Here is a 24,341-nt window from a genome sequence, read left to right as displayed (position 1 = left end):
TTAAGGAACTGGGAGTCAAGGTGGAGGAAACAACAAAATTCAACAATTTACTTAGCCTGATAATATATTGACCGTCTTCTCAAACTGATATAACTGGGTAAAGAAAGGGGTGGATTGTTGCATGTTGTATCAAAGTGAAAGCAGGCAAGGAGATGCAGAGGAGGAAACTGAAGAAATTGATGAGGTTGCATCCTTGGTGGACGATCAGGCAGAGTGTGGCAGGACAAAGAACTCCAGAAATTTGAAGAAAGAATTAGGCATGCAAATTCAGAGAACTTAGATGTTGTAGGTCAGAAATAAATACTAGTACACATTAGTAATAATAACACGCTGAACTTGACTGTACTCAAAAAGCAAGCTTCCTCATGAGTCCAAGTTGTTCATGGAATTATATACTTCTTACATATTCGAGTTTTTAAAGGAATTAGGTTTTATAGGATTTGATTTTTTTTCCTAGGCCTTTGTTTATCCCTTTGCTTTTTGTTCTGAAGGATTGGAAAACAGTAATTATGGACAAAAGATGAAATGTTTACTCAGGGTGTTTCCAGACAGCAATTTTTCTAATCAAGTTTAAAGATTTTTAAATCAGTGAAACTAGGCTTATAAATTGTAATCATTTTAAGTTAATTTTTGGTGCTGATCTTGTTTTGTTTTAAAATGCATGACTGAGAAAAAAGAAAAAAGAGACAATTATAAAGAGAGTTCGATTATTCCTTGAGCTAGAGCTAGGGCTTGAGCTAGAGTTACAAAGCCGTAGGTGGATCCTGAAGTAGATCCTGTTGTCAGAGGATATTCCATAATTTTTGTCCATGTATTATGAGAAAACAGGAAGACTCATAACACATTCTTCTCATCTGCCAAACAAGGCTGGAAGTTAAATTACTTCATATTAAGCAATATTGTCAGCCTCTATGGCTAGAAGTAGTTCTGGATGAAACCTTTTTTTAAACAGGCAGTGAGAGCTTGTCTGCCGTTGACGTTTTTCAGTCATTGCTTTTTCACTTTCCCAGTATGACCTCTCTGAATTTTATTACTGAAATACAAGAAAAGGTGACAGAGTATTATAAAAAGATGAGAGGAAGCAGTATATTTGTAAGAGTAGACTAGTTCATTTTCACTGACCTCCATTACAATAATGATATCAGCCAGTCCCCCTACTGAAGTGATAATGAAGTAGAAGTAATTAGGATTTAATAAAAGTCTCCCTTATGTTATTCTTTCAGGAAATTAACTTACACTCTGTTAAAGCCTAGTGAGTTCTACTTCCTATACCGTGACAAGCTTTATCAGAATGATGAGCAAAGAGTAGCCTACACACATTTAACTATTCGTTGTTCATCTTATGGTGATGTCTGTCAAGTTACAGCCTGCACAAAAAGTCGAGTCTGAGGATGATGAAATGGGTGATGTTGCTGCCTAACTAGAAACTTTTCTTTCTCTTAAAATAAGTGCATTTCAAGTAATAACAAACCCTCCCTAGATTTATGAGAGAATAAAAAGAGGATTAAATTTCATCTGACTTTTTTTAAGAAACAAGTTAGTGCAAACTTTAAATGAAGTGAGAAGAAGTGCACAGCTTTTTAGCGTGACAAATAATTAATTCTGTGCACAATTGGCATTCTGTACATAGCTGCTTGTTGTGCTTCACGTGGCAACTTCTGTGTCTCAGCAGGCCATTTCAAAACATTTGTTTAAAATGTCCACACACTTCAAGAAATACGCTTACAGGGATTTTATTTCAAATGTTCTCAGTGTGCTCATAAATCCCAATCTCTGATCTTGTCAATGCATACTCGTACAACACGTGAAAAAGATTTCTGACATCTGCCAACGTAAGTGCGCGTTTGCTTTTTGGTAGACTGTTCTCAACTTTCCTCAGGAGGTGATAAGAAGGAACACAAGGCAGAGGACTTGGAAAAGTATGACAAGTGTAATGAAGAGAGAGAACTGCACTTTGTGTTCAGATTAGTCCAACAGAGTTTGCAAAGAATCCAGTTTGCCGAAGCATCTGGGCTTTTCCCTGTGTTTCAGAGAATAGGTGTTTTCGAAAGGGTAGCTTTGTTTGTAGTTTATTTTCCAGCTTTTTTGAAGTACACACTTAGGAGTTAGGACTATTAAGGAGGCTGGGCATCTATGTCAAAAGCAGACAATATCCAAAGTAACTTTAAAAAGTTTATTTATGGGAAAACATCTAGTACTGTTTTTGTTTGTTTGTTTTTCTTTTTATTATTCCTTTTTCAATTCCATCCACATTTTGGTTTGAATATATAGCGTGGAGTCTGGGTTTACTATATATACAAGGTACTGTCTAATACACATGAAGTACACTGGAAAATGGGGGCTATATTATTTTTACCTTTGCTAAGTATTATAGTTGTAGGTAGTACTTGCTATAGTTACCAATATCTGAAAAATATCTGGGCTGTAAATGAAGCTTTTTAGTTTGAGTGTGTTCTGCCACTGATATGATTTCGTTGGCAAAAGATCTGATTGAAAGATGTAGGCTTAGTTTTTTTTATTATTATTATTTATTTTATTTTTTTATTTAATGTAGATGTCTAAATAGGAAACCTATCATTTCCATTCTCTGACAAACCTTCACTGAAGTCAGTGGTAAACTCCAAAAATCAATCTACATAAAAGGTGGTTAAAATAGCTTATTGGTAACCAAACTGTAAACTCCCCTAGGTACAATAACTATATCAGGCAAAAGAAGGAGGCAACAACTGGGATGGGAGAGGAAAGGATAAGGGATCCTACAGTCTCCTGGTAAAGCCAAGTGATTCTGTTTGCTTGCCTACAAATCAATTTATGTCAGTATGTTTTGTGTTCCTGCTTTTGACACCAAGCTGTAGTCTAAATGAAACACTAAGTATTTGTTATATTGTAAAGGATAATTGAGTCTAGCAATTATTCATTTTAGCACTTTCAATTTTCCTTTAATGTTTTAATGTAATCTGGTTCATTATGATAATGTTTCATAATATTTCTGAAGATTTTTGTCTCATAAAATGCTGTTGAAGTATAGCTTATTTGGTTATGTGAAGCAGGCTTTGAAAATAACAAAAAAGGTCTGTAGTAGTTCAGAAGTTATATTAAAATGATTCATGTTTGCAGACAATGAAAAGGAATTTAATGGAATTGAGACTTAAAATCATATTTTAGCCAGACAAACTAGGCTACAGTCAGGCACAATAACTGTAAGTTTGTTTAGAAGCTAATTTTGTAATTAAATGTTAAAAATACAGCCCCATTAGTCAGTGGCATGGCATACCTGCCACGAGACTATTTCCTAGGCTGCTTGTTTTCCTGGTTACCTGGATACACCGCTCAGCTTACGGCCGCCTGCCTGAACACGGCAATTTGCTTTTAGTATTAGGGGGGCAGAAAGAAAAAGCTACTGAAGTGAAACACATTAATGATGAGTGACAGGCAGAAACGTTAAAGCGTATTTGTATTAAAACCCTGCTGTAGCTATCATTGCTGCGGTCAGCCTCAAGCTGATGGGCTGGTGGTGGTGTGCCAGTAAGGGATGCTTTGTGCTGCTCAGCGACATTTCAACAACCATTAAACCAAAGGAGCAATTCAAAGAGGTGTTTAAAAACATAAACAAATTGGGCAGACGTGCATAGCATCCTAGGAGTGGGGAAGGAAGGGTTAGGGGCCAGCAGTGAGGGTGTCGCATGCAGTGCTGCCTTCTTTCCTGCTCTGAGGTGTAGGCTGAGGGCCCTGCGGACACGATGCTGGCTGGCATCCCACAGCTTTCATTGCCCCCCTGCCTGGGAGCCAGGACCTGTCCTCCCACAGGACGAAAAGCAAACTCTGGGCTCCTACCCTTTGGCAGGAGTTCACCTCTATCATCTTCCTCCTGGCTGCTTCCCCTTCTCCTGTGGCCCTCCTTCATCCTCACGACCGCCAGGCCCAGCTTGGTGGGTGGGAGCCATGAGAGGAAGAACAGAGTAGGACTTGTATCTGATGGCACAGGGCTCCCAAAAGCTGCCAGGGGGGTTGAGATTTGGCCTCAGAGCAGGGGACAGGCAGGGATCTGCTCTCTTGGGCTGGGGCTGGAGTTAGGAGGTGCAGGCGGTGCAAGAGGGGAGCCTCGTAAAGGTAAGGAAAAGCAAAAGCGGGGACAGCGGTTCTCAAAGGGAGAGACACGTCTCCATGGGCAGCACAGAGAAGCAGCTTGTATCGTGAGGGTGCTAGGCTAAAAGTACTGCAGAAAGGGACAAGGTGATCTAAAAATGGCACTTTGGTTCCCTAGCTTTCTTCTGAGTAACATATAATTAAATCTGGGGGCTACTGCTTTTCTGTCCAAGTTTCAGCCTAGGAACTTTAAGAGAATATCATGGAAGAAGAAGAGGGCAGAGAATGTTACCTTTTTGTTTGGTTTCTGTTTTGTTCTGCTTTGTCCTGCAGCAGATTTAAAATAGGTGTAAATCCAAATTCCCCTTTCACAGCACTGAAAACAATGATTTATCCCTCTTCCCGCTTGAAAATCACTCAGATGTCCAAGTATCGATTATAGTCTTAGTATTTGGCACTTGGATTAAAATCTGACTAAAATTTTCAAGTGTTTAATCCAGTGTTGTCTGGACCGTTTGGGTTTAAGCACTGCTACCAAGTCGCAATATTTTTATGGGCCACTAGCCGTACTTAATATGAAAGTTATCTGAAAGCACCATACAATTCACTTACTGAATACGGTTCTGCAGGGTTCATTTACTCCAGCTCATTGGGGAACTACAAGTCTGCTGAGAACTGCCTAAATACTGTTGAAAAAGTAGTTTCAGGACTTAGGAGTCTGAGTTTTGCTGAATTAATTAGCACTTGCTTCTGGGAGCAAGAGTTAGTTCAGATGCTCTGCTAATATGTGCAGTATATATTTGAGCCAATATAATTTTACAGCTTGCAGCTCCTAAATTGCTGTCTGTAGCTGCTGTGTTTTGTTGACAAATGAGTTCTCATGAAATCAGCTCCAGGATTTCTGAACCACTTAGGTATTTCTGAAAACTGTATCCTTGAAGACAATGATATTTCAATTAACATTTTTTAAGGAAGATGTGAAATGTCAGGTTCCTGCAATAGCTGTAACTTAAAACTCCAGAAGGCATCATACAGAAATATTATGTATGTACCTTCTCAATTTTTAATCCCGATGAAGTCAAATTAAGTATCTAAGTGCTTTCCTGAATAGTATCTAAGCACATCGTTAAGCCCTTCAGTTAATTAGAGTCTTATGCTTTCCTTCTTTGAAAAAGAACATCGACCCTGTTGTTCTCTTGAGTGACAATTGAGTTCCTGGGATCATGAGTTGTGAGAACTGTAAGGCTTATTTCAGTGATGAATCAGGTTAATATCTTTACTGAGTCTCTAAGCAAAGATCTTTAATGAATCTCCAGCAGACCAGAATTTGAAAAAGGGATATCAAACAATATTCTCACTGGGACTATACAGAAAAAATAAAATAAAAACCAATATATGGTTCCCCGAGATAAATGTGTTAATTTCATCATGTATACTGGTTAAATGATTTAGGGGTGTTTACTGCTATATTTAAGATGGATTCAAGTTAATGCTAACTAGGACATAGAAATTAGCTGCAGTAGTACAAAATTTAAAAGCAATTCCTCCTGGGGCTTGGGAAAAGTCTCTTTAAAAGAACAACAAGTGAAATTCCCACTTTATCAGTATTCAGATGGCTTTGGAAAGTCTGTCTGTTGCCACAGTGAAGGAAAGTATTGTATGAATAAGGACAGATAAATTGGCAACCTGCACAATATTCATTGTTTGTGACATAGCCTGTGACGTAACCTCTTCTAGATAAGAGCCTTCAAAAATAGATTCTACTGTAATGGTTAACATGTCTGGAATAAAATAGCCAAGATAAAGCTTTTTTTTCTTCCTGGAATGTCAAGAAGTTGTGGGTTTTTTTGTTTGCTTTTCTGTTGGTTTGTTTGTTTCTCATGAAAAGAGTTTTATTTTAGAGATGAAATTTCCAATTTTGTAGAAATAATAGTAAAATTTATTCTTTAACCAAATAAAATTCTCATGCCTTAATTATTACTATTTTTTTAATTTCTGTCTTGTACTGAAACTCCTTCATGTAACCCGTCCATGTAATGTACACCCTTGGTAACAAATATTCCTGTAATTTTTACTTGCTTTGGAATTCGGATATCACTGGGGAAAAAAGAAATCTGAACACTTAAGTTATGTCACTTTGGTCTTTATCGTTGTTAAGTTTAACAGGATCACTAGGAGGAGAAAACCTGAAAGAAATGAAGCTTTTTCTACCAATTTGTAGAAAATACTGTCAGCTGCTTCTGTGACAGAGCATTAAGAAAAGAAAGACATCCAGGAATGGAGAAGTAATGCATCTCTAATTCCTCCACAGAGAAAGTCCAACTAATGTTCTATTTCAAGCTAATACATACCCCCACAAATACGTAGATCTTGGTGTTGACCAGAGTTAAATTCCATTTTAAAAGGAGATTTTGAATTGGTGATTTTTTTTTATTTTTATTTTTTAAGATTTAAAAGCCCCAATTGCATATCCTATTATAGCAGTTTTAAAGCTTTTACGTTGTTATTATATAGGATTGACTGTGCAGACTGATTGCTATGAGACAATAAAAGGTAAATAGCTAAAACGTATCGCTCAGAAAGTGCAGTACATTATCCATCAAGGCATAAACTTTCTTGTAGCCACCATAGGGCAGGGGATCGCCTGTGTGCTGGTGTAACTTTGTGCTTCCCTGCGGGAACCAGGTCTCAAGAGTCAAGCACCTGAGCTGTGTCATTCATCACCTAAACACAGGCACTGCTGTGCTGAAAATTTTCCACACCAAGCCCTAGCTAAGTTTTCTGCACTGTTTCACTGGGGAAAAATATACGGTAAATGCTCATATAAAATCATTTGTAGTTTAACTGGGGAAAAAGCCCACTACCCGTGTTTTGTAGTTTCAATGAGTGTTTTAGTTCAGAAAAAAAGAGATTTAACAGTGTCTTCAAGGGAAGCATCTGTGATTGTACTTAGATCTGCGAGCTTCGGATTGCTGGACAGTATTTTTTACACGGAAGTAAAATAATTTAGGCTATATATGGTTTGCACTAAGCGAGCTTTCAAAATGAGTGTATTGAACAAATGAGAAAAAGATGGTTACTTTGATTCAATAGAATAGGTTAAACACTACATTGTAAGCCTACTGTATATCTGTGGAATTCCTTTATTTTTTTCTTTTTCCTACCCTAGTCTTTGATAGATAAGGTAGATTTCTTGTGAGTTATCTCAGTTGAAACTCATAAAACCAGGAGTAAATTACTCCAGTAAGAGAATGGCTCTTGAGGCTAACATGCTCCTAAAATTACTGATACATCAAACAAGATTTCAGAGGGCTCTGTATAGTTGGGAGATTTAGTGTTGTAGGCGATCGTAGTGTTTTGTTTTCTGTATTGCAGGTCTGTGACACACTATCAGACATTGGGTGTCTCTGGAAGTGGAAAGGAAAGAGATGGATGGCATTTGCCTGCACTGTTACTGCAGATACTAACATAGGCGACACCTTGGCAGTAGTTCACACACCTGACAGTATTATGATGACAATTTGCCTTTGTCAGTGGTTGGGAAATTGGCAATCAGGCAGGTGGCAGTACTTTTTCCAGGGAATATTATGCAGGGAAAGTGTAATGATAGTTTTTAACTGAAAAGTAACTTATTGCTGAGGTAGTCCAAAGTTTTGGGGAGTATACGTAGGTATGATCATTAGCCAAACATTAACCCAGCAACCTCAAGCTGAAACAAAATTGAATTTCTATTAAAGTTATAAAGCTCGTGGTCTTCAGGCCCTGAGAAGCTTTTTGTATTAACCTCTGTGTTTAACAAACCTTTCAGCCCGTCACTGGCGAGGGAGAAGCGTACCACCAGCACTTAACCCTGTTCTTGGAGATGGCCCTTTTCAATAAGGTCAACATGCATCGTCAACCCATGTTTCCCCCCACACACACATACACACACATAGTTCTGTTATTTTTACTTCCCCAAAGCTTTTACCTGACAAGTAAGTAGTTTACCCTGGGAGCTCACCTGAAACATGTTAAAACTGATGTCAGTTTATCTCCTGGGTATTGTTTCTTGAATGCTGAATTGCATGGCTGAGTGGTTTACAAAAATAAAGACTAATATTGTTGTGCTGTAACAGAAAGAGCGTGCTTATAAAAGAGAGGCTTTCTGGGCTACAGCATTAATTGTTGGTGTGTGATGTTTAGTTTAACAGATATTTACCTCCACTAACAAAATAAACTGTCTCATGCTTTGAATGCCAAATTATAATAAAATAAAAGTTGATAGGTAAGGGGGATCGTTGGAAAGCATGGTTTGGTATTTTACTTGCTGCCCTTGCTGCATGTGTTACCTGTCTGTAATGGGCTGGGGAGGAACAGACATGGGAAAACGGGGGGATGAAGGGATAGGAGTCTCACCAGAGTAAACAGAGGAATATTTGGTGTACTTGTATGACTGTGCTTGGTGCTGGTAAAAGCACTGTACTTCTGTCTCTTGGTCTCAGCAGCCTGCTTTGCAAGTGTGTGTGTGTGTGTAGGAAACACCATCCTATTTTCTTGCTAACAGGAGGAACACGCGAAAACCTTCACACACACATTGACATTCTGCGTGTGCCAAAAGAGGTAGTGGTCCCAGGTTATTGTCTGAAGCTATTTTTTGTATGCACATTGCATGCTGTGGTAAGTCCGTGGTTGGTAGCTGCGTGCTTTTTGGCCAGGTGCAGTTCTTTGAAGGGGAGGGGAGGATTTCTTGGAGAGCACCTGGCCATGGGTGAAGCTGTTGAGGGAAGAACAGGGCAGACAGTAATAGATGTGCTGACTGGAGAGCTTGCACTTGTGGAGGATTCTTAGAATAATGGGGAACAGACATAAAGACAGGCCAGAGATGAAGACGGGAGATTTTTCTATTGACCCAAGGGAGAACAAGTAGAGCTATTGAAAGTTGCCAGTGTGAAAAGCGGGCCTGGAGGAAAGGGTCCTTACTGCAGAGACACAGTTGGGCAGAAAAGATATTTGTTTTCAAATGCCTGTGTTTTATCCCTTTCACCTGAAGAATGTAGGTTTTCAAACAGAAGAGAGCTTGTTCGAGTTTATCTTCTAATAAAACATAGCTGCTTCAAAGCCTGTTTGGTATTTTTTGGTGTGTTCACTTTAAAGACAAGGTGCAGACAGGTCTGACTCAAAGCTCTGGCATGTCTGAGATCCAGTCATAGCATAAAAGTTTTTTAAAAAAATGTTATAGCTGGTAGGAAGCATTAGGCCAGCTTTAAAGAAATCCAGTGTGTGGATTTTATAAATCAGTTTACGGCTTTTGCAGTTTCTAGCACAGTTCTCACTGCCTGTGGAAGCTGTTGCTGGAGCCACCAGAGCGTATCGCATCAGGCCAAACGTAGGACGAGCAACGTAACAGAAAGTAAAACAAACAAAAATGTTGTCCTGTGCCAAATTTCTCTCTTTGAAGCCCAGTTGGAGCACAGTTCCTTAAAAACAAACAAACAAGCAGCACTCCTGCACAGTTTCATACCATGGCTAGTTGGCTGCCAGAGTATTTTCTGAGTGACTGTGGCTGGCATGGAAAGCGGTGCGGCTGCTTGGAGACTTCGTTCCCCTCTGCCACTTCTAAACAAAAGGAGAGTTACCTTGTCAGTGGGTTTGCCTTATATTCAGGCAAGTTGGATTGCTTCCTGTTAAAAAAAAATAATAAATAAAAATAAAATCAAATTGCTTTCATGAGTGGGATTGGAGTTCAGATGTCCCTTTTTCCTGCCCTTCAGAAGGTTTTACACAAACCCTGTATTAACTTGCCTTCAGTGATCATAAATCAGTGATCATAGATCATAGAATGGTTTGGGCTGGAAGGGACCTCAAAGATCACCTGGTTCCAACCCCCCTGCCATGGGCAGGGACATTTCCCACCAGACCAGGTTGCCCAAAGCCCCATCCAGCCTGGCCTTGAGCACCTCCAGGGATGGGGCATCTGCAGCTTCTCTGGGCAGCCTGTGCCAGTGCCTCACCAACCTCTGAGTGAAGAATTTCTACTAATCTCTAATCTAAATCTCCTCTCTTTTAATTTAAAACCATTGCCCCTTCTCCTGCCATCGTCTGATTGAGCAAAGAGTCCCTCTCCATCTTTTTTGTAAGCCCCCTTTAGGTTCTGAAAGGCCGCAACAAGGTCACCCCAGAGCCTTCGCTTCTCCAGGCTGAACATCCCCAGCTTTCTCAGCCTTTCTTCACAGGAGAGGTGCTCCAGCCCTTTGACCATCTTTGTGGCCCTCCTCTGGAATAAAACCCTCAAGGCTGAAGCTAGAGAAGCCTGTGATGTGCCATAGTTACAGGATCTTTAACTGCAAGTCACATTCATTCAAACCTCTGAGTTTTTCTTGTTTTTTTCTGCATACGAGCCATCCAGCTGTAGGATAAAAATGTTGGCATCTTTTTTTTTTTTCTTTTTTTTTTTTCTTTTTTTTTTTTTCATAAACTATCACCAGTCTTCTGTCAACCATGGAGGGTGGAGGAAATGCTTTACAATGCATGCTTTCCCCTAGTTCAGATGTGTACGTTCAACGTCTTTGTTCTTATTCTGTTTGTGTACTTACTTGAAAGTGGGCTGGGGGGCATCTACTGTGACAGCCCCTTCCTTTGGAAGGATCACCATTGTTGTCTAATTTTGGCTAATTGTAATAGAAAGTTTCATATGTCTACCTGCTCCGTCTGAAGAGTGCTCAGCCTGCATTGGCCTTTTTCAGTCCCAGGGAGATGCTGCTGGATAACTTTGCATTTTAAAAGTCTCCCTGGGTCTTGGTCTGTCTATCCTGGAGTTGTGAATTTTTTCTTGATACATTTTCCCTGATAAATCACATCCCCTTTTCCCTCACTTCATTTTGTGTTCTTCACCTCTAACCTTCATGATTTTATTTGCAGGTAAACTCTGCTCCGGGGGATATTTTTGATGGTGTCAGTTAGCATGCAGTGTACTCCAACATATCGATGCTTTGCCTCTTCTTACTTTGCTTTCTCTTTTTTTCTAAAATGCAATGATTAGTTCAGAAGTTGAATCTGAAACTTCTGACAGAATTCTGTCAGAATTCGTCCATACACAGTTATTTCCTGGAATGGCTCCTGAAGTTTGTGTGTGTGGACTTTGTATACATTGCTTGCTTGTTGCAAAGAGGTAATATTAGTCCTATAAGAAAAAAGCCTCCAAAATATCAATATAGTGTTTGAAAATGTAGAAGAGTCATGAAGGAAACGGAACAAAGACTATAGAACAAATAGCAAAATTCATTAAATATTGAAAAGGGTTGGAAAAACAAACAGTGTTCTTCAGTAAGCAGCTCTTTCAGACATTACTGGTTATTGGAAAAGTGACTGTAGAAATACATGACTCAGAAATATGTGATTTCATGTTTGTATTTGATCAAAAGAATTTCGAACAAAATAATGGAAGATGTGTCTATGCATATTGGATGAGGAAGAATTGGAAGAAATTGAATTTGGTGAAAGAATTATAAGGCTTATTAGTTGTTCAGCTAAAATGAAGATGGCATTATGGGTAGAAGCAGATTGATCCACTTTTCAGATAGTGTGCAGGATTTATGATGGAATGGTTTAACAGAGTTTTTCAAGTGTGAGTAGTTGAAAACGTGGAAGAAACATCTAAAAAGTGGAGATGATTTTTTTTTTTATGATTGATAATTAATAGTGGTTAAAATTATAACTTAAAATTTAATGTGGGTAAGTGATGCTCAAGAGAAGGCTTTACAATTCAGCTGATAAATGAATGTTTTGTAAGTTAATTAACAGAATTGATAGATATTAGTTGAGACACTGAAAGGAAGACTTTCAACTGGTGCATTTTGGCACGTGTTGCCCATTGAGGGTGCAGGCTGCACTGATACTTATATGCAGTTATCTATGGCGTGGCATCTGGTAGTGATACAACCGAGCAGAAGTCCCTGGTTCTTCAGGTACTGTTGTTAGCCATGTTTTGAGAAGTTTCCCAAATTGCATCAACTCCAGAATTTCAAGTGTTACCTGAAAAGATATTTTTCTTTATCTGTAAACATAGTAAGTTGTAGGAAAAAAATACTGAAGAGCAAAACTCTTCTGTTTACTGGCTTTGGGAATTAAGAGTGCAAGGTTGTCTGTCATCAAATTCAGGTTTTCTCCTTCCTGCAGTACTTCCAAGATGATCCATACATATATATCTAAAGCATAATGAATAAAAGAACAGTTATGTTGACCGCTCTATCTGAAAGTCGTATACTCGATACTTGCAATTTGTCTGCAAATGCACAGCAGTTCCAGCATCTTGGGCAGTCATATCTAGCATAGGGCACTCACAGCAGCTGTGGTAGAAATGATACCATTGTGGTAGCCACCTGCAGTGAGTGACAGCTCTAGGGTTGGCTGGCCTTTAGGGAATGCTGTTTAGTCAATAAAAAGTACCCTTTGTAACTACCTAATCAGAGCATTTTTGATAACGGGGCATTTCGATACCTTTCAGCCTTACAGAGAAGCATTTCTGCACCTGAAGGTTGTTTTGTTAATAAGGTAATACACAGAATATCTGTGATTAAAATCAGAATTTCTGCTCTGCTTCATTTAGCACATTTTTCAAATACTGAGAGCCAAAATCATCAAACATTGATGCTTACATAAGTCAAACTCCAGTACTATTTTTCTTCTATTTATTATCGTATCAATGAAATCACAGTTCCTGGGTAGGTTCTGTATGTTACGGTCTGGAAGGAAAACTAATCATTTGTGCTCAACCATGTATAGGATTTGTGAAAAAATCAACAAAGTAACTTTCTTTGCTCAGTAGTCACTTTTTCTTCGTGCATGAAAAATGATACTGCATTCAATTTCATTGGATTTGACATTCCAGGTATAAAAAGTGTCTCTTAACAAGGTGATGTGACACAGTAAAAACTTGCAGAAGTGACTGGGAAATCTCTCTTGTGCCATTTCCATCATTTTTGTAGAAGTGTATATTGCTTTTCCAGTTGTCAGATTTTTTTTTTTTTTTTTTTAAACACATACTGGGATCTTTTTTTTGCTGTTCTTGTGTCACTCTATCTTTTGGGCATCTTCTTGTGTACAAGACCCTAATAAGATCTGTCATGATACTGTTTAATGCTGGGTAACTGCTGGAATAAACATTGTAGGATTTTCATTTTCCTCCGTGCTTTTCTCACAGAAAATTTCCACTGATGTTAATGAGAATTACTGGGACATTCAATCGCCCGTTTACTCTGGACCAACTCTAGTTTGCATTGTCTTTCTCAGGTGTTGTATCTTCGAATTAATATTTCAGTGTACCAAATATTTGCTGAATTACTGCTGGAACATTGTGCAGTGGGGAACTGTAAACAACGACAGTAACTGTAGCAAATCCACCAGTTTGTAGATTTAAACCCTCTAGGTAAAATGATGAAATATGGATGACTTAGCAACTCTGTGACTTTTAATACGTGTGGATTAAAGAAGCCTGAATTTAATGGATGCTGAGGACCATTGGCTGCCTTAGGTTTTATTTCAGTGTATCGTTTTGAACTATTAATTTAAATTTAGTGCCTAAACATGGAGCTAAGCACTACACCCAGGTAAATCCCTATTAAACTTTCTGACTAAGGAAACTATCATCATCCATGTGTTTAAACATGAAAGTACATCTAGGGAAATAATGCAGTTTAAAAGGAATGTATTTATGGTAGCATGCGCATTTACTATCTCTTCTTAGGAGTACTGCGTTGATTATAATTTTGTGTGTTTTCTTACTGAAATCTTACTCTAGTTCCCATTCCCTTACAGGTAGCTGTTAGCTAGTTGATACACCAGTGAATACCTGAGTTTATTTTTTGTCAGGTGCCCAAATGTGCAATAAGCAATGCTGGGGAACCGATCTACTCTCTGCTAATGCTCTCTAGCAAAGAAAGCATGTCGTGAGTTTTTTTCCTTTCAAGGCTGAGAACTCCTGTTTTTATTCAGTCAAAATCAGGTGTTTAGGTATTTGCGTATGGAGTTTATCCACATGCTTTAGATTTATATAACCATCTGGCATAGTATTATTTTAGCAATCAGTTTAACAGATGACAATAGTAAAAGTTGTAAGAAAAAATTTCTACATGACTTAACATTGAAGACAAGTTGATCTGAAAAAAAAAACAAAAACCAAAAAACGCCAAAAACATTGTAAGAAAGATTTTAATGGATTCGATTCACTTTTTTCTTTCCTTTGCAGACACTGTATGGTTTCAAGTAAAATGCATGTAACAGTTTCTGTGTAATGATTATGCCTTTTCATTTTAATGAATATTAGTTTGTTTTTCTTTCTTGTGCAGAGATCCATAGTTAGAAGTAGGTGTAGCAGCTAAGGTCTAAATTCTAATGCGTTGCACATGGTGATTTTTGCCTTGATTTTACAGAATTTGCTCACACTTACACCTGATAATTTCATTGCATTTTTACCTCTGAAATTGGAACTTTATCAGAGTTCCCTTGAAGGGAAATATGAGTACTGCCGAAGAATACAGATAGAATTCCTTCGTGAGCTGGCCACCTTTTACGGGCAAGGGCTAATGAAGGGTTAAGGAGCCAACTGGGGGCTTCCATGACATTTATTACCCTTGTTTTCTTTTAGATTAGCTTTAGTCAGACCCCCAGAAAGCTGCTAGCTTTCCTCATGATTTGCCCATGAGCTGTAGGTTGGGTGTACCCGAGGCTTCTTGTGCCCATGCTGCACATCCAGCATGCTGTCTAGAGGCTATGTTTAGGCTTAGAGTAGAAGTTGCTATGTTTGAAACAGCACGATTAGTACAGGTTACTTAATCAACTCATGCTAGATGGCTGAACGACCTCGATGACTGAATCTGAGTGAACGTGCTGTTGCAGATGTGCTGGAACAAAAGAAACCTCAGCTTCTGGAAGTGTTGGTTGGTGAGACCTGTGTGACTGGGATTAAAGTGTCCCAAAAGAGCTGCCTGGTGGAGTTTAGGGGCACTTTTGCGTGTCTCATTTCCTGAGATTCAGCCCGTAGTTCGGCGAAACAATTGAAAGGATGCATTTACGTCACTGTCTCCCACTCCATGCCTCATGAGCTAGGAAGAGCTTGCCAGGTACTTCCTAGCAGAAGAACTAAAACAGCGTATCTGAAAGATACACTGCAGCTTAATTTAGTTCTCTTAAAAGATTCCGTGTTCTTACAAAGGGGAAAGTAAGATTTGTACTGTTTACGGTGATGTTCTTTCATACTTTTTCATTTTCAACAAGGGAGTTACAGATATATTCAGAACAGGCTGACCGTATTTCCTCTCTTAAGCTCCTGATAATTTGTCACATGGTTCAGTTGTGCAGTACGTACTACATAATTCAGGATGATAGAAGTTAAATAGTTCGTAACAAGATACTTCTATCAAGCAGGTATAAAATTGGCTGAGTTATCAGGTAGATATTTGTTTGAAATTTCAAGGTGGCTAAGAACAGATGCACTTTTCTCCACAGCACTCTTAGTGTTAAGATACAGAAAGCTGGCCAGTTAGTTTTTAACAAACTCATAAACATTGTTACTGCTGTCTTGATAGCAAACTGTAACTATATCAAAGGTTTTGTATTTTAAGTTTAAATGAAGTAATTGAACGGCAGAGTATGTCCTAAATGATGGAAGGAATATTGGTTTATTTCCTGCCTGCTTAAAGCAAAGATCCATGTGGTTAAATTTAAAATTTATTTGCTTTCTCTTTACACCCAAATATACTTTTGTGGCTTTTATTTTAAACCTTTTGTTGTGTTATGAAGATGGAGAAACGTGTTATTGATCATATAACAGGAGTAATTCTTATTCTAGCTGGCTGCCTATTCATTCTTCATCCTTCAGCATCCTAGTTAATTACTGAGCAACAGGATCTAAAATTCCAGCACAGGGAGATTTTATACTTTGATCATCCCAAGACCATGCACAACTTAGGAACCATCCTACTAAAGAAAGGAGTGGAAAGACAGTACTGCTAACTTGGTTAGTCTTCTCTGCACACACCAAACTGAGGACAGGAGTCTTCTTGTGTCTGTTGTTTCCAGTATGAGATTTTAATTGGAGAAGCAAGTTAGTGACTTTGGCTTACATTACTAATGCATGAGGAATTGTCCCAGTATGTTATATTGCCTTTTAGGTAATAATACATTCAGATTCCTTTGTATCACATTTCATTTAAGTTTTCGTCAACTTTAGAAACTCAATTATTTTGTCTGGATTGAAAATTAATGAGAAGTTATACTTGATAAATAATTTAGAATAGCTGCAAAACTGTATTATTGAATAATTAAACCTACTTAAGATAAAGGTGCAGTCTGGACTGAAGGTGTCGATACTTACATTCCATTTCCAGAAATTACTTAAGAGTTTGCATCCTATTCAAATTCCAGGGTATCATTGCACATCAAATTGAAAAACAAAAAAATTTGTTTTCTAGTAACTGCTTGAGAAATGTGTGTGCTTGTACTTTTATAAAAGCATGTAGTTACGGATTTTTAGCATGCATCTATAACATATCCATTTTCTTTGGACTTTTATGAAAAATGCAGGCTTTAACATACGTTTTTATTTCTGTGTTTCATTGTGTTGCATTGAGAAGTCCTTGGTTGAAAGTACAACTGTTTAATTTTATTTTCTTGTATGGTATCACAGTATATGCATTAGTGGAATTTTTTCCTTTGGCTTTGGGTTTTTTTCATCACAGTGATATGAATGTCTTGAACATCACTTTGTATTATTCTAATGAAATGACTGTATAGTCATTCAGATTTTTTAAATTGCACATCTGTTGCGTAAGTTGATTATTTTGAAGGTACACTTCAATGAAGTGCATTAATAGGCACTAAAAAGTAGCGCATAAGTTGGCTGGATGCTCTTGTGAGGGTCGTTCAAGTGTTTATACCTTTATTTATACCTTTACTGGTTTTGACGTTAGGATCCTACTGTAATATTCCCTCCATCTCCCCCTCCCCCCCCCCTTTTTTTTTCTATACAACTTAACAATTTGCTGGGTATTTTCTGTTCTTCCTTCTTTTCTCACCTCTTGAGACCAAGAGATAATTAAGCGTCCACACTTCATTTGTAAAGGAAGTAGCTGGTGGTAAGCTGGAGAGTGGCTAAGGAATTGAGAACATTTCAGGCCATGTCTCCATTAGCTACTGCCTCCCAGCATCTATGCACGTAGATTTGTCCTTGATTTCACTGGGACCCAGCATGGAGAAATGCTCAGATAGTTTCCACCTGCAATTGATTTTCTCCTAGCATCTGTAGATTCAGTGCAGTGAAGATCACTGCAGGGGGGTTTGTTGTTTTATTTTTCTTTCTTTTTCCATATGTAAAGTGAGGATTCTAATATTTACTAGCTTTGGAAAATTATCTTGAGATTCACAAAAGTAATTTGAGATTAAATACAAATTACTATTTTATTAGCAGAAGCAAGGCAAAATGATCATTTGTTTAATGATGCTTTAATTGTGAGCTGTTGTAATAGGGAGAAGAAATTAAAATAATGAAAAAACTGAAACAGTGACTTTGTTTTGCAGGTTCTTTCATGTTGGTGAATACATCTGGGAGATTTGCAGGACAGAAAGCTCACCTCCTGCTGCCCCATCTAAAAGAAAATGACACACATTGTATTGATTTCCACTATTATGTTGCAAGCAAGAGTGGATCTAGCCCTGGCATTCTGAATGTATATGTGAAAGTTAATGATGGTCCTATTGGTAACCCAGTCTGGAACACATCTACCACTGGCACTTGGAACAGAGCAGAGCTGGCAATTAGCACTTTCTGGCCCCATTTTTATCAGGTATGCTTCACTTTTTATGAATTTTTGTTCCTCATAGTAGGCACCTGCTCTTAATTACCATTTTGACTTTAAATCAAAATATGTTTCAGTGTGTTTTGTTGATCTTTATCTCAATTATATTTTTGCAGATGATGCTAAATGTTTTTACATGAATATGGCTGTGTTTATATGTTTACATATATTTATAGAAGTGTATGAGATGTATGCACACACACACTTTGAATGCAGATGAAATAATCAGATTGAAACAATTCAGAAAATTTGCCATTGATTCCAGTCAATCATGTTGGTTTCTCTATAATAAATTCACTCATTCTTTCAGTTCATTAGGGATGCTGGAATTGAATGTCGATAGATTTTACTGCAGTAGAGTCTTCAAGTTTGATTTAGGTGAGCAATACTTGTTGCTTTAGAACCGGCAGAGTCCTCTGAATCCTCAGCTTGAGTCGTCAGTTTGAATGCAATATCCATTTGTTCTGTCCAATACTAATCGTAAATAGAACAGTTACTATCATAGGAATGTGCTTGTGATTACATCCTAAAGATTTAGTGAGGGTTTCACTTGCCACTTCCTTAGAGTGCTGCTTCTCTGTAGTAAAGTTTAAAGATTATAGAGTTATTTACTGTTGTACAGTACTTCAACAGCTTTTCTCCTTCCCATGAAAATAGTGTCTACGTGAGCAAGTGATTTGCTGTAATAGGAACAGACCAAAGTTGTTGTTCAGGCTCCTGTCATCTTCACTTGCAGTGTGGAAAGCTTGGTTTGGATTTAGTTTGGTCCCATGGGCTAAAATTTGTCACTATACTTAAGCTTTGAAGCTTTCTGGAGGAAAGCTATCCCAAAGACAGGGGTTCTTTCGCTGCAGACCTCCCTAGGAAGTGCAATGTAGTCCTTCCATGGTGCTTTCTGTGTGTGTGTTATGCGGAGGGTGCCAGCATCTTAATTCCTACATCGATGCCCTGACCACCAGCATCGCATGTGGTAGAGTCCCACTTCTGATCCCATGTGCTGTGAGTGATCAGGTGTTTGCTGCCCCATCCATATTTTTCAGAATTAGTTTGGCAGCATCCAAGCATCCACTGGGAGATACTCTGTGGGGTGATAGTGAACTTTCTTCTCTGTCTGCAGCAGCTGATCTGTGAAGATGTCTCAAGGGAACTGAAGCTCTTCCTTTTGAACCCTTTTTTTTTTTTCTCAAAGGAATAAAACAACACACAAGCTGAATTACTTTCTGGAGTCCTTTCCCCTGTGATTACTTCACTCACAATTGACTGTCTTGTCCTTGGAACATGGGATACCTGGCAGTGGGTGCAAAAAAGACCCAAAAGAGCATGCCGTTGAGTTGATCTCCTGTAGGATTGCACCACAACTTTGTCATTCTTGTGTAAAAATTCAGGATCCCTGAACAAAGTCACACATCCCTTTGTTTAAGAGTGTGATAGCTCTCTGTCCTTACAGCCCATGATTCATACTGGTTGCTGGCTAACCAGCTTCAAGCTGGGCAGGTGCACTGCAGCGGTGACAGAGATCTATGAGTCTTCATTTCTTCTTGCTTCTGTCAATGTGTTCCTGGGTTGTGCAGGGAGAATTGACAGGGTACACATTCACACCCAATGTGGCTTTCTGCCCAAGACTGGATGGAGGGATACTGGCACCTTTTCCAGAAAAGCAAAGCTCAGGTTCTCCTTAGCGTTGTGGGAGAAACTGTGTACTACTTGCCTCTCTGGAGCATGAGGCCATATCCTGACCACAGAGTCCAAGCTTGGTTTAGTCACAGCTTCACTTCTCACAAGCTGAAAGGGCACCTTTCTGCAAGGTTGTGGGCCCCATATTACAAATCTGATGCCAGTGTTGAGAAAGTCCTCCAGTGTGTCAAAGAGCCTTTCTGTCTTGAATGAAATGGGGAGTGGTCTGTGTTGTTTGCCTCGGTGGACAATAGGAGAGGAGCAGAGCATCCCACAGACAATTTCGTGGCTGACATGGGATATAACTGGGTGCTTGGTAACATGGCATCTTCTGGGGGGATTTGTGAGCTTTCTGGGTGGTTCAGGAGAGTTAGACAGTGCGTATATGTTTTGCAGATGCTGAGTGAACGCGTGACTGTGTCACTTATGCCTTCATCTGGATCATAAGTACTGGGTACTTCACTTGAGTCACAACAACCCCATGCAATACTACAGGCTAGGGGAGGAGTGACCGGAAAGTTGCCTGGGGGTATTGGTCGACAGCCAGTTGAATAAGCCATCGGTGTGCCCAGGTGGCCAAGAAGGCCAACGGCACCCTGGCTTGTATCAGAAGCAGAGTGGCCACCAGGGTCAGGGAAGTGATTATCCCTCTGTACTCTGCTCTGGTGAGGCTGCACCTCAAGTACTGTGTTTGGTTTTGGGTCCCTCACTACAAGAAGGACATTAAGGTGCTGGAGCATGTCCAGAAAAGGACACAAAGCTGAAGTGTCTAGAGAACAAGCCTTATGAAGAGCAGCTAAGGGAGCGGGGGTTGTTTAGTCTGGAGAAAAGGAGGCTCAGGGGAGACCTTATTGTTCCTTATTGTTCCTATAGTTACCTTGAAGGAGGCTATAGCAACGTGGGGATTGGGCTCTTCTCATAAGCATCAAGTGATAAGACAAGAGGAAATGGAGTTAAGTTACGCCAGGGGAGGTTTAAGTTGGATATTAGGAATTTTTCACTGAAAGGGTTGTGAAGGATTGGAACAGCCTGCCCAGGGAAGTAGTTGAGTCACCATTCCTGGAGGTCTTCAAAAAACATGTTAGACATAGAGCTTAGTGACATGGTTTAATGGTTAACCTAGCAGTGCTAGGTTAAAGGTTGGACTAAATGGTCTTAGAGATCTTTTCCAACCTAAATGGTGATTCCAACCTATGATTCTGTTATTCTATAATGTCCCCACCAGGGTTTGGACTGAGCTAGTAGAGGAAATTCCAATGTAATTTCTTCTGAAAAGAATCTGGTTTGGGTGCAGCCAAAGTGCTCTGTGAACAGTCAGTGAAAATAAAGAACGTGCTTCAAAGCCTCACTGAAGCTCTGAACCAAAATGATAATGTGGACAGGGGATTTTTAAGAGAAGAAGCCCATACTTTGATTAGTAAATTTTAAGCTAAATTAAAATTCTGACAAAAAATATAGGAAGACCAAAGAGTTTTAAATCTGTTGTTGGTAACAATAATAATAATCTGTGTCAGATTTCTAACAACATGATACATCTAACTGATATCTGAGGAATATGGATATTTGGACATTGAAATAGGAAGGTAACCTCACTAACCTACTTCTCCCTTGAGACCTGAACTCTGTATTGTTCACCTTTATTCATAGGTGAACCCTTACATGCTTGGATCAGGTACTGCAGTTTGATAAATTACCATGCATTAGCTGATATGTAATAGACACCTGAGTCTGTCAGTAATGGACTCCATGTACTTTCTTAACCTCTGAAAATATAGATATTTTGGCACAATCTGTACTTTGTTCACTGAGGAATATAATAAGTCATTTTCTTTGCATTTGCTGCATATGGTCTGAAATTAGACCTGCTAAGGTATTGCAATTTAGCTGATGTGCCAAAATGTCTTATGTTATAGCAATATCTGTGGAGGCCCAAGGAATTAGTATAAAATAGTATAGCTTCACTGGTTTTGATGTAGATAAGATAATTTATTCTTGAGGAAGCTCTCAATTTCATAGCTTATGGTCAGTCACCTCTATTTTGGTTGCTTCTGTTCTCTCAGAAATCTCTAATGCAATTTTCTCACTCGCCCGGTGACACCTGCAATTTCTCATTGTTTCTCATAGAATCATATAATATCAGAATATCCCAAGCTGGAAGGGACCCACTAGGACCATTGAGTCCAACTCCTGGCTCCACACAGGGCCACCCAAAAACCAGACCTGATGTCTGAGAGCTTCTTGAACTCTGGCAGCTCAGTGCCATGACCACATCCCTGGGGAGCCTGTTCCAGTGCCCAACTACCCTCTGGGTGCAGAACCTTTCCTTGACCCCCAGCCTGACCCTCCCCTGCCCCAGCTCCATGCCGTTCCCTCGGGTCCTGTCGCTGTCCCCAGAGAGCAGAGCTCAGCGCCTGCCCCTCCGCTCCCCTCGTGAGGGAGCTGCAGGCCGCCATGAGGCCTCCCCTCAGCCTGCTCTGCTCGGGGCTGAGCAAACCAAGGGGCCTCAGCTGCTCCTCATACATCTTCCTCTCCAGACTCTGCACCATCTTTGTAGCCCTCCTTTGGACACTCTCTAGTAATTTTATGTCCTTACTTTGTGTCACCCAAAACTGCACACAGCACTCGAGGTGAGGCCACACCAGCACAGTGCAGAGCAGGACAATCCCTTCCCTCAACTGGCTAGCAATGCTGTGCCTGATGCACCACAGGATGTGTCTGGCCTTCCTGGCTGCCAGGGCACACTGCTGGCTTGTGTTCAGCTTGCTGTCGATCAGAACTCCAGATCCCTTTTTGTGGGGCCACTCTCCAACATCTTGTGCCCCAGTCTGTACATCTGTCCAGGGTTGCCCCATCCCAGGTGCAGAATCCAGCACTTGCTCTTCTGAACTCCTTTTATCTTTTTCCATGCTCTTTCTTCATCATGAAGTCTGTTTTGGGGGGAGGTGAGGAGTTATCTGCATCACCTGGGAGAAGAGCAGGAGGAGGAGAAAGGATATATGTGAGCCTTGTGAGAACATGTACAAGTTAGGTGGGAGCTCAGATTGCTTAATGTGTGGTGGGAGGAAGCAAAGGGCCCATCTGATATGTGTCTAGCACTGGTTCTGTTTCCTAAGCTTTTATTCTTTTGATTCCAAAATTCGGAGCTCTTTTGTCACAAAACCATGTGTTTTTCACATAAAATCCAAAAACTACAAAAGTTTCTCCCAAGGATTATCTGTGTCTGGCTGACCTTACTGCACAAAACTAAGAACAGTCTGCTGAGAAGATTATTTAAGAAAAGATAACATCCTTTTTAACTTTTCATATATGAAGGCTGGTAGTTTCCTAGAAGTAGTGTTCAGGAAAAGGCTCTGCTTTAGTAGATGAAGAGAGAAAACAATGTAGTTGTCTGTTTTGTTTTGTTGTGTTTTAAATTGCATATTCACATAGGCATCTGCATATTTGTGAATACTCTATAGTTCCAGTCCATTAATAGGACACCTACAAGGTGTCTAGCTGCAAATGAAACCAAAATGTACTAGAGACAAATGGCACGATAACATTCCAGAGTTGTAATATTTATGCAAGCTGGGATGCTTAAAAACACAATGGTGTTAGTCTGTTTTGCTGTTGATTCATGAAGAACATAGGCAAAATAACTCCCACTAATGGTAGCTGAATAGAAATTAGATTGTGTAGTGTGGAGTGAATTTTAATCCAACTTCTAAAGATTTATTTGTTTAAACCACATATTATTAACACATATATGCAAAGCATTCAAAAGATTTAATAATTAGTAGTGTTTTATTATTGTAACACCAGTTATCCAAGTTTGCTAATACCTTTCACATTGGGTTTCCATTTAGAATTGACTCTTTAGAAGTACAGTCTCTGAACAAAGACATTAATTTCTCTTAGTGTACACTTTTCTTTTTACTATGTAATTATTTGTGTAGGTTTCACCCCATATGAAAGCTGTACTATGTATATAAATCACAATGATAACCTGCATGTAGCAACACTAATTGTAGTCTAATTACTGCATATTTAAACTTAAATTGTGAAGTATTCTGCTGATGAAGATACATTAATTCCTTAATTAATAGTCTTCTAAGTGTTACTGCTTAACATCTATCTGCCTTTAACTTTAGGGTATGTCTACACTGCAGTCCAGCTCCCGATTACAGTATAGTTGCAGTAACACAGGTTCAAGCTGCTAAGCACCTTTTAAGGGTCAAAGATAATCAGCACAGCTTGTTCTTTTCTGCTGTGGCTCTTGGTCTCTGATCTGTTTGTTTCAAAGTAGCTTAGATTTTTCTAGAGGAGCTAGTCTTATTTTTGTCTTAGGGAAAGAGTTTATCATGCCATTTTAGATGGCCTGCAAACAAAGTAAGGCTTCTCTGTCAACCTCCTCCATACTGGAACAGAATTAAGATGTACACAGAAAAAGGGGATTAAATGCTATGTAGATGTCCATAACTGGTGAGATGGTTTTTAGGTTCTTGGGGTCCAGTCTCAGTAGTTTAAGAGGCCCTAAAAATGATGGGTTTTGATAAAGTTAGTGCTGAAAAAGTTACTCCTCTAATGAGGAGAGGGTGGGAGATTTTTGGTTTTGTTCACTTTAATGTTCTGATTTTTTTCCTTGTTTGAATCCTATAGTGGGAGAAGAAAAATGTTGATTTCAGAGTTGTTTTTTTTTTCCCCTCTCTCTCTCTCTTTTTTTTTTTCTTTCTTTCTGGTTACTTAATGATTCTCAGACCAATTTGTAGTGTT

The 24,341-nt window shown here is 39.2% G+C and overlaps 1 protein-coding gene across 6 annotated transcripts in view; it reads left to right on the top strand.

Annotated features, from left to right (window-relative positions):
• Positions 1 to 24,341, top strand: part of PTPRM (protein tyrosine phosphatase receptor type M) — a 464,463-nt gene that overhangs the window by 128,847 nt on the left and 311,275 nt on the right. For all 6 annotated transcript variants that reach the window (XM_084281573.1, XM_084281572.1, XM_084281574.1 and 3 more), the window contains one exon: positions 17,638 to 17,903. In XM_084281573.1, coding sequence (XP_084137699.1) covers positions 17,638 to 17,903 — 266 coding nt within the window. The remainder of the gene's footprint in view (positions 1 to 17,637; positions 17,904 to 24,341) is intronic.

This window comes from Netta rufina (assembly GCF_964035555.1).
Source record: "Netta rufina genome assembly, chromosome: 2".
Classification (NCBI taxonomy): domain Eukaryota; kingdom Metazoa; phylum Chordata; class Aves; order Anseriformes; family Anatidae; genus Netta; species Netta rufina.
The sequence above is the reverse complement of the archived record's forward strand: the minus strand, read 5'-3'. Positions and strand labels throughout refer to the sequence as shown.